Raw genomic sequence first — 11496 nt, 5'->3', positions numbered from 1 at the left:
GGAAAGAGTTTTATAGCAAGCCCACAAGCACTTAGAGAACGCTGTTCAGCATATGTATTGTTATATATCCTTAGACATTGCCATATGCTTGTTCGCTGGGGTATTATTTAGGAGGATGGCTTTTTTAGCAAAATATTGTCTCCAAAGGGATTCTTTCACCCAACTTCAGGTCCTAAACTTGATCCTGAATTTGGATGAAAAGCTCCCTTTTCAACTGAGAGAAATATTCAACTGGACTACAGTTTGCCTGTTTTAGATGTCTGTCCTGGGATGGCACAAATCACACTCTAGGAGGGTGTGCTGTTTCCAAGGCAGTTCAGATAACTGACATGTGAAGACAGTTATAGTATGACTGTCTAAACCCATGTGACAAGAATCCTACTGCTAGTATGCATGGATCTCTTCTAGGTTGGCTGAAAAGCTTTCTGAATAGTAGAAGTCTGTGTTTTCAGAAAACAGACTGAACCCACAGCTTCCAAATACCAAACAAAATCCTATTCTTTCTGATTTGGATAAGGGCCAGGGCTGAAGTGTCTCAGATCTAATCCCTGGATGGGAAACCTAAGATGAGATCCAAAGATACTGGAGGAAAATGGAGCCCAAGAAGATGGTATCTGCTAGAGGGGAATAAAAACAATATTGACTTTTGAAGTGGGGAATCCTTTCAGTGAATGTGGGTGAGAAGGAAGAGCACCACAATGAGCACCACTGAGCCATACTTTTTATCTTACTCTAAAGCCTAGATGTGAAGTAGTAGAAAGTTCATTGTCTTCTAGTGGAGCATTCCTTTTTACAGAGACCTTCTGTTTTTTTCCTCCCAATGGTTCTGCTTGAACATCTCTGCAGACTTAAGGAACAAGTGGCATCTGGTGATTGACCGCCTTACAGTGCTGTTTTTGAAATTCCTGGAGTATTTTCATAAGATGCAAGTCTTTGTGTGGTGGCTGTTGGAGCTGCACATCATCAAAATCGTTTCCTCTTACATCATCTGGGTCACAGTGAAAGAGGCAAGTAAACACCCTCTGCCAAAATCTTACCCATGGAGGAGGCTTGTCAGTATGTGCTGTGCAGTGGCATACCCAAGTGTGTAGGGACACGCCTTCCCCGTGTCAGACCTCACTAAAATTGTGGGAAGCAGCTGAGCTTGTCAGTTGCTGAAAACCTGCCTTGATATCTTCTTCCACAGCGATGCTCTGTCTGCCTAGATATTCTCATCACTCCCCTTTTCTCCAGATATTAAGGTTTTATATGTCTAACTCTTTGGATTCAAGAGACATAATCCCTCCCCTGCTCAAGATGGCTGTGGGCATCATCCAGGGATGGAGAGTGTAGAAGAGGTTTAGGAGGGAGCATCTGGGAGATTTACTTAAACTGGGTCTGGTGCTGAAGAAGCAGGAACATGGAAATAGGTGTAAAGAAAAAGGGAGCAACACCTTTAGCTGTGCCTTTGGTGTGGGCAATATGAGTTCTTTACCTGACATAGCACACCTTGAACAGGATAGTAGGACAAAATTCATTAAAACCACCAAAGTATCAAAAATAAAATATTTTCATATATGAAAAATATAAAAAATAAAGTAAAAAATAAAGAAATAAATATAAAAAACAAACAAAAAAAACCCCTCATATCTTTGGGGGGAAAAAGCTCAAGAGGATGAAGCTGGGCTCCACAGGCACATGGATCTGTATCATATATACTACAGCAGCAGAAACAGCATGTGATCCTTCATATTTCATGCCTTTTTGTAGGGTGGGAATGCAGTTTTGGGGGTCTAATAGTATCAATATTATGTAGGAGATAAAGTTTTTCCTAAACTGACTGTTAGGTTTTTCCTTCTTCACTTACCACTTTGTGTCTGTGTTACTGTGAATATTGTTGTAATTTTTTGTTCCTTTTTTTTCTCACAGTTCCTGTATGTCGTCTCCCCTCTTTTTTTTTATATATTTTTTTATTACTATGGAAAAGGTCAGACTTTCTCAATTCTCTTGTTACTCCATGTAATTTCCGTACTGTTTTTGTGCTTTCAGGTGTCTCTGTTTAACTTTGTGTTTTTAATTGCCTGGGCTCTTGCTTTGCCATATGCTCAGTTTCGCCCATTGGCATCAAGTATCTGCACTGTTTGGACATGTGTGATTATTGTCTGCAAAATGTTGTACCAGCTCACGTCTATTGATCCCAGCACTTTTTCCAGTAACTGTACATTGGTGAGTACAAGTGCATATTAAAAAGTTTTGGTTTGCTGCCTTCTTCAGTGAAGAAGAGCAAAAGGAGTGTATCAAGTACCGAAAATTACAGTTCACCTGATGTATTATTGTTGATTATCATTCCCTCCCCAAGCAGCCTTAAACTCATGTTTTTATAAAGTGTTGCATTTTCTTTTTAGCCAGGAGAGAATGAAACTAAGGTCAATTTAGAAGAACTCAAAACCTCAGTCCTCTACAGTGGGCCAGTTGATCCTGCAGAGTGGGTTGGATTGAGGAAGTCTTATCCCCTACTTGTGTATTTACGGGTAACTTCTTTAATTATCTGTATTGAGATTTTTTAATTATTAGTATTTATGATGAAATTAGCAATGTCTTTGAAATAAATCATCTGCACACACACAAAAACAACAACAAAAAAAAATACAAGCCATTGATAATAGGGAAGTACAGAGGGGGAGACAGTAGAAAGCCATATCTGTTACACAGGACATTTCCAGAAGGAATTCAGCACCAATTAAGATAATCTGCATGTAGAAATATGGCTTTCTGACTCTGCCATCTGTTAAAAGCACTCTTAAGAAATGTGATGTTTAAGAACTCTTAAGTAGTTATGAGGTACATTGCTTTCAGGTACCAAAGGACTGATGGTCTAATTGGAGTAATTGACTTGAATGACAGTACATGCTGTAAGCAGTTAATTTTTTTAAGTGCTTATTCCTTAGCCACAGTTTAGGAAATATAATGAGTTAAGGGAATAAATCATTCAGACACTAGTAAATGGATGTCTTTTGTTTTTCTTCTTGTTTTTGGTTGATGCCTGTGAGCAATATTTTATTATTCCTGACTTGGTTAAAAAACCCTACTTACAATAAAAGTATGCCAACTCTGGGGCAAACCTTGCATTTCTCTTCTTAATTTAAAGAATCTCCAAAATTTTGTATACACAGTTTAAGGTTGTCAGAAATTGGTTGACTGAACAACAGCAAGTTTTGGTCTAACAAGATTTATTCCTCCTTTCTTTCCTGAGAGCTTACATCTGTGTGCTTTGTTTGTGTAGGAAAGACCTGCCAAGCTGTAGTGGTCAATATATCAGGTCTTGGTAGTGCCTTTGTGTCTCACTCCCTTAATCATTCACCTCCCACAGTTAAGAATGTATGTGGGGAAGAGCAATTACTGACCCAAGAGTTCTGCATGGAGCTTGAAGTTGCCTGATATTGTCTGTCTTTTGCTAGGAGCTTTACAGCTATAAATAGATAATACTTTGGGATTAGAAATTATTCTAGAAGGATTATCATTAAGTTACAAAATGAAATGTCTCCTCTGAATAGAGAATTGAGTTCAGTGCTGGACCTGAAGGTCCCAGGCTTCAAATCTTCAAGACATTGAAGCCTGGCAGATAGACTGTTTATTTAAATGAGTGTCCAGGATATATTTGCATTACCGAGCATCCTTGCAGTTTAAGGACATTGGTGCTTGCCACCTGGCTGCCTGCAGATGACTTTTTTTTGTAAGCTTTTATCCTCTATCTCCTGCAAAGCAAAGCATGGCATCTTACAAGAAGCTGTGAAACATCAGAGGGCACATGGATGGGTAAATGCATTTTCCCTCACTTTGCTTTCCACAACTAGTGTTCATAATAGTATTTTTTAATGAATGTCTTTAAATGTGTCTTCTGAATGTCAGTATGTTTCATCAAAATCCAAGGAGTGGTAGGAACCTTTCTTTGTTTCAATTATGGTAGCTGGGAATAGGTGCCTGTGCATCCTGGTGTGCAGAAGTACTCAGTGGTAACATCCATTTGAGTATTCTTGGGTTTATGTGTAGCAGAAAATTGTATAGCTTCTTGTGGGTTTGATTTTTATTTAATATTCTTCTGATTATGTCTCTTGTAGAATAACTTACTGATGCTGGCTATTCTGGCTTTTGAAGTTACAATCTACCGTCATCAGGAGTACTACAGATGTCGAAATAACCTTACCACACCTGTGACTAAAACCATTTTCCATGATATTACAAGAGCACATCTAGATGATGGGCTGGTAAACTGTGTCAAGTATTTCATAAACTATTTCTTCTACAAGTTTGGTTTAGAGGTAAATCACTATATATTAACTTTCTTTAGATTATCATTCCAAACATTTTGATTGTGTTATTTTTTGAATACTAGCTTGAACAGCTTTTGACAGCTGGGTGCTTCTTAGTCATTACTCACATTAGACCTTGCCACAGTTGATATGTGGTTTTCCTCTTGTTTTTCTTTGTATGTCTTAGTTAAAACTCAACAAAACAGATAACAGATGGCTCAATGGACAGCATTGAGACATACCCTTTCATGTACACACACACACAGAGGGAACTAGGGACTGCAGGAGCAAAAGAAGACAGCAGGGGTTACCAGGCCATTGTCTCTGTTTAAATATTTCTAAATTTCTTTTGCTTTTGGCTGCACAAATGTATCCTTCGTCTGTATGATACTTGTTACTATAGCTGTTAGCAGTCTGCAGGAGCAAGAGCTCCACTGAAGGCTATTTCTGCTTTGTGCCACTAGTGTAAGACAAAGTTCTTTCCCCAGAGAACTCTTCAGTAGACAAGACACATATAGACAAATAGGAGAACACAAAGGAGGGAAGGGATTTTTCTGAAGGTCTATTATGTGTCCTAAATATCTGGTAGGTGTCTTAATTAGTTGGAGATCTGGTTGTCTGCTAGCAGCAGTGGCCCAGACTATTATGGTTTAGGCTTAGCTAATGTATTCCTTCTATCTGCTTCACCCAATCCAGAAGCAAAACCTCAGAACTGAACCTGCCTTGAAGACAAACTACTGGTGAAGTGCCACCAAAAAAACTCTGCAGACTTCATCTCTCTTCCCTTACCTTATCTGTTTGTTCGCAGACACATGAAATGTATTTTCAAAAGTATTTGTAGACATAGTGATTTTTCACAAATTCCTATAGGTCCCTGAAGAAGGCAATTCCTAGGCTAATGCACCCCAGATCTAATCATAGTGATGCTCTTGGCCTTTTTATTAAACGCTACTACCCCTTGCTACTGATAAACAGAGTAAACTGTCCACAGCCAGTCTGAGGATTAAGAATGAGTGAAAATTAAAATTAATCAGCAACCTATTTCCTTCAGGAAATAGATTTATCCTCATTCTAATCTGAGGAGAGAAAAAATCAAAATAGTGAAGTGCGTTGAATAAATGATTCACCATGAATTATTGACTAAGTTTGAAAGCATGCTTCATGGCACGGAGTGAAGGGACTACTTTAAGTGGAGCCAGAGAACAGAAATGCTCTGGGATGCAGAGCCTTTAGAATAATGGAGAACTAAAGCTGCCTTACAGGAATTGACTGGATTCGTCTATAGCAAATAGAGGTTGTATGGTCTAAATCCCTTTTCTTTTTGCCTGATTCCCATATGAGGATACAACTTGGTGGTTGCTGTTCTTAATAGTTCCTCTTCTTTTTCACATATGTAAGGGCTATCAAAATATATGGCTGTATAATATGTGTTTTCCTTGGCAACAATTAATAATTTGCCATATAGGCTACTGTGATAACGCTCTTTCCATTCTGTATCTTTAGATACCATATAATGGAAACCTGCTTTAATCCTATATTCACATAGTTGACACTTGTAGAAGAGTATTGAAAATTTGGGGTGTTGGGATGGGGGAGGTTGCTTTTGGAGAGATACGAACTATTTTAGCTTATTGGTTTGCACTAGGTTCCTGCAGTCAGCTCCAGCATATGTGCAAGCATTCTGCCAGGATCCAGAATAGTTTGTCATTGCTGCATTGACTAGCCCTCCGGTTACAAATGTTGCTTATGTTCCTTTACTTCTTTTCCAGACCTGTTTTCTCCTATCAGTGAATGTAATTGGTCAACGAATGGATTTTTATGCCATGATTCATGCCTTCTGGCTGATTGCTGTATTGTATCGACGTAGACGAAAAGCTATTGCAGAGATATGGCCAAAATACTGTTGTTTTCTGGCATGCATCATTACCTTCCAATACTTCCTTTGCATTGGCATCCCACCTGCTCCTTGTAAAGGTAAGGACTCTTACCCTTTGTGGACAATTACTGCTGCTTGATTTTGCACAAAAGTGCTGGAAAATTGATAAGTATTAAGAAGAAAAGGATGAAGTAATTGTTATAACGTGCTGATTTCATTTTTGTGTGCTTCTGTCATACAGACTATCCATGGAGAAGTGGTAATGCAAACTTCAACTCCAACATCATAAAGTGGTTATACTTTCCAGACTTCATTGTGAGACCAAACCCTGTCTTCCTTGTCTGTAAGTATTTTAGCACATAGTTGTGAAGTGTTTACACACCCTTTGCTTAAAACATCTGTACAGTGTAATTTGAAGCCAGCCTTTTATTTACTATTCAGTCAAAAGCTGACGTATTCTGTGGGAGATTGAACGCTAAGTGTGGTTTTGTATGTAGTGAAAAATTCAAAGAATTAGTATTTTCTGCATGTTTTTTCCTTATCCCATTTTTTAATTAAGCAGCATCAAAAAGTATTAATTATTTCCCCTTTTCTAATTTATTTCTTAATGAAAATCATAGAAGACCAGTAAAACAACTAAATACATTAACAAATTTCAAATCAATGTTAAATGTGTTCAAAACCAGCACAGTCTTGGAGGTTCAAAATGTGGGAAAACAGCCTGGTAACTACATTATAATGTATCACCACCACTCCCTACACCTAAGTTAATGACTGACTTTTTTCCTTGAAATCACTGCTTTCTCCTAGATGATTTCATGTTGCTGCTGTGTGCATCCTTACAAAGGCAGACATTTGAGGATGAAAATAAAGCTGCAGTACGAATCATGGCTGGCGACAATGTGGAAATTTGTATGAATCTTGATGCAGCATCTTTTAGCCAGCATAATCCTGTTCCTGACTTCATTCACTGCCGGTAAGACCTTGGAACACTTGGAAACTACAGCGCTTCCTTTTTGTAAAGTTCTCTGGTGTGAAAGTAACTCTTCACAGCTTCCAATTTTATTTGAAATTTATATTCATGTAAGTTCCCATCAACATACCTTTTACTGTTGCATGAAACAGCATATAGTTAGCTTCTGGGTAATCAGCTTCTGGTTTAGAAAAAGATGAAAACAAGTCTTCTTAACATGGCTGATTGTTTTAAGTGCTCCCCAGGGGAATGTTCAGTGATGAATTTGCCTAAAAACGTGTATTCCCTCCATGAATGCCCTGTGGGGCAGTGTTTGTGGTGGTCTTCAGCACTCTGGCGCCTTCCCCCAAAACACAGGCATGTTAAAAGAAAGAATCCATTGCAGTCTGAACTCGCCCATATACAAGTTTAATCCCACAAAGTCATCAATCATATCCTCCAGAGCTGTTAAGTACAATCAAAATAATACTCTGATATAAGAGACTGTCCTTTGTGTTATTTCATCTAGACGTAAGAACCTTAAAAGTATTTCGGAAGGACAACTGGTGTGTCTTCCTGTTTCTCAACATTGATTGTAAAGTTGTTTAAGAAGCTGAACAATATAAAAAGGGGGCAGAGCCTGAGACAGTCTGTTTTGGATGGTCTTCAAACAATGGAGCCATTCCTATGTGATCATTTCAGCAAACACAGATTAGCTCAGCTCTTCTGCGTTGTGCTGGGCATATTCTTAATTGAAACTGTCTCTGAAAGTTTGATGCAGTATTACAGGAATAAATGGGAAGAGTAAGATTTCTTAGCTCTTGTGTTTTGTTGGGTGAATTGTTTATTTTGTGAATACACGTTACCAACAGATACCTGAGTGCAAAAGGAATTTTAAAAATTGAACTTACATCTAGAAAAATCTCCCTTTCGCCAATAAACTTTAATTTCTTTTACCAGAGAAGTACTATCACCAGAAGTCAATCTCAAGATCTTCAAGCTGATCCTGCTGTTTCTGTTAGAAATGGTGGCCAAATCTGTCTTGAAATAGCATTGAAAAGACCATTGAAACACATTCAATTGACTCATTTGTCCAGAGATTTATAGACATTCCTGGGCAAAGGGCAAACAGTTCTTCCCCTTGAGTATCTGCAGTTTACATGGTGGGTCCAGTGCTCTAGATCCAGTAACATAAGCAGAGAGAAGTCATAATTTCTCTTCAAAATGCTTCATCAAGTGGGAATGATTTCCAAAGAATGCCAAATGGGGCTTGGTTGAGAAGAACATGTAGCAGGGATTGACTGAGTTTTTTCTTGCCGCTGCAGTGGTGTCCATCTTAGCAAAACCTAATACAGCAGTTGCATTAGGCACTGTGACTGGTCGCTTACGAAGACCATCACTGGTAACATGGTTGCTGGCAGAAAGAAAAGATCAAATTTTCCCTCCTTAGTCCAGAAAAAAAAAAACCAACAAACCAAAACCAAAAACATTGTGAGAAAAAGCAATAATTAAACTTAAAACTCATGTGTTTTAAGACTATCTTCAGAAGAGTCAGAGGGGCAAGAAAATCACTACTTTCTAAACAGCCTGTTTTGGCATCTTTTCAAAGTTTCCTGGAATCTGATAGGTATTTCTAGTTGTCTGTAGAAGACATTCCCAAAAGTCGAAGCATTAAAAGTTTGAAGCACAGAGGATGTTCTTTGAAGATTTTGGATGGGAGTCAGAGTCAGGTTTATAATGGAAAGCAAAATCCAAGCTGAACTGGCATGCTGCCTCTCTACAATCCTTTTGGTTAAGTTCTGTGTTTTGGTTCATATGCATGGTATGCATCAGCTTGAAGTCACTGGTGGCATCAGATCCATTCAAACATATTGCTTGGCATGTGCTGACAAAACAGACCTGTGTACAGATGATTAATGATATGCAACCATTTAATTGGAAGTTTGCAACTTGTATAAAGCACTAAGTATTGCTGGTGGAGAGTACAAAAAAGAGAAAATCAAAGAATACCATCAGTAGTGGTGAGCTGAACAAATAAACTGTGGTCACTTTATACTTGTTCCAGCTAAATACAGAAATCCGTGTGACTTTCATGTGATAGTTTTATGTTGTGTGAATAAGAAGTAGAATGAAAAGAACAAGGCAGAGAAAGAAACAGAACAGGGACATTTATGTTTTAAAAAATCCATAAAATGAATAGAAACCCATTAATTTCAGGAACAGAGGAAATTCCTGTTTATGATATCCTTTTTTGTAAATGCTCAGGCAGGTAAGCTGTAACTTCTTTTTTGTTTGATTGCTTTTAGTGTTAGGTTCCTGAATCTGTAATGGGAACATTCTTGTAGAATGTTGTATATGAGTATAAACAGACCTTCCTTTAGTATGAACTTCATAATAGATCTTGTGTTCTTTGTGGTATCTTTTCTTTCGTGAGTCCTCAGGTTTCTTCAATGCTTTTGCTACAATGCAGGTTTTCCCAGGCTTTAGATAATGTTATTTTGAGAGGTTGCACTGCACATACGCAAACTTAAATGCCTAATTTGCTTCAAAGAAGCACCAGAAAATGGCTGACAGTCTTTTGAAGTGAGTGAATCTTGTATTAGAGGTTACAAAGTTTTTAAAAGGACTCTCAAGCTCTGGAGAGTCCACCGAAAATATACCTCAGAAGAAAATGTATGTATCTGGTCTTCATCCAAGACAATTTGGAACTGAAAGGGCTTTGTCTAAAAACATTTCTTGCACTTTGCCATAGAAGTTTCAGAATGGTCTAAATATTTAGCAGCGTGGACAAGAACTTAGTTCAAAGCTTATCCAAGCAAGTGAAATGAAAAATGGCATTTATCCAGAAATCAGTCAGAAAGAGCCAAACAAATAAGTGAAGGCAACCTAGTTATGAATAAATTAGAAAGCATAAAAAAACCTAGTGCTTGGTATTTATGTGTTTTCTGAGAAGCCCAATGTGTATTTACTGCCATGTACAAGTGGCAGTTACAGATCAAAGTACACTTCCAGAAGTATCTCCCCTTGAGAAGACACTAGTTGGGCATTGTTCTAGTAGTAGTAGGCTTAGATAAAAAGTTTTAACTGCAATATAAACAGTGGCAGAAAAAGAATGTATTTCCAAATGCTTAGTTTTCTTCTCTCTTGAGAAATGCTTGAGCTCAACAATGATAAATACAGTCTAAGGAAGAGATTTCCTGAAAATTTTCATGTCTTTCCACCCCCAGATTTCTCAGGGGATATGTGCTTGACCCCAAGGGAGAGCACAACCAAAGGGCTTTGAAACAGAAATAAAAACGAAGACTAGAAGCAGGAGCTTTTAAAATGAAACAGGATTTAAAGTGACTTCACTGAGGATAATCCTTTCCCACAGTGTCTAATGCTGGAAAATTTTCATTTCAGTTCCCAAGCAGTTTTCAGACATTCTCCTAGACATTGACAGGGAAAAAAATTGGGACTGTAATCTACTTTTTTCCTCTTCAGAGCAGAAAGAATATTAGCAGCCGGTCATTAACTGTCCCCTTTAGTACCTGCACCCTGGGAACCTTTGGGTGAGTCAGGTGAAGTCTCAAAGGCTGCTATAGTGCCTTTCTTGGAACTTCACTTCTAGCTTAGGTTAGTGAGAGAGGAACTGCAAATCATCGTTACAGGCTTCCTCTCATATTCATTGTATAAAGCAGATAAACATTTTGTTGCTAATAAAATAAGCCTCAACAAATACCACAGATTTGGACTTGGGAAGTTTTAAATTGCACAGAAGCATGAAGGAAGGACCTCACTCGTAAGAGAGTGAAAGTAAGAGAATATCAGTCCTGGTAGAGGGCTTGACAAAAATAGTAGGGAATAAGACCTTTAAGATCTACAACACTAGATTTGAAGAAGCGCATAGGGGACCTAATTTTCAGAAGGTTCAGTGTTGCTGTAATCAAAGGGAAAATCAATGAAACTGCCTTCTGAAGGCTGATATTGAGTTACAGAGATGGGCTTTGGGGATAGAAGCCTGGTAAGAAATTAGCAGTGTTGGGATTAGAAGGGGAAGTTGTGACGTAGGGTCACACAGGCTGCTAAGAAAGTAAGGAATGGGAGATAGGAAGGGAAAGAAAGAAGAAATCCTGGGAGTAAGGGTACCTTATAAAATACATATATATATATATAGAGAGAGAGAGAGAATATGTCTGGAGGAGAGGGTAAGGGTAGGCATGAGAAGAAGAGCCTTGGAATTATATGGAGGTGGATAACTACACTCAAAGCAAAACAGGAGGCTGATGAGAGAAGGCGGTGAAGCTACGTAACAGCAGCTCCTCCAGCATGAAACAGCACTGAGCTATCTTGGTCAGTGCAACAGCACAACAAACTCTCACCAGTGTGTAGGCAGAAGT

General features: G+C 38.4%; 1 protein-coding gene across 1 annotated transcript in view; it reads left to right on the top strand.

Moving 5' to 3' along the window:
* Positions 1-11496, top strand: part of PIEZO2 (piezo-type mechanosensitive ion channel component 2) — a gene marked incomplete at both ends in the record, with an annotated part of 181966 nt that overhangs the window by 116929 nt on the left and 53541 nt on the right. The window contains 7 exons of the mRNA XM_010011576.1: positions 847-1007; positions 2029-2205; positions 2385-2510; positions 4098-4298; positions 6059-6263; positions 6407-6508; positions 6976-7141. Coding sequence (XP_010009878.1) covers positions 847-1007; positions 2029-2205; positions 2385-2510; positions 4098-4298; positions 6059-6263; positions 6407-6508; positions 6976-7141 — 1138 coding nt within the window. The remainder of the gene's footprint in view (positions 1-846; positions 1008-2028; positions 2206-2384; positions 2511-4097; positions 4299-6058; positions 6264-6406; positions 6509-6975; positions 7142-11496) is intronic.

The sequence above is a fragment of the Nestor notabilis genome, unplaced genomic scaffold, assembly GCF_000696875.1.
Source record: "Nestor notabilis isolate BGI_N333 unplaced genomic scaffold, ASM69687v1 scaffold8913, whole genome shotgun sequence".
Taxonomy (NCBI): Eukaryota; Metazoa; Chordata; class Aves; order Psittaciformes; family Psittacidae; genus Nestor; species Nestor notabilis.
This window is presented reverse-complemented; position numbering and strand designations above follow the sequence as displayed.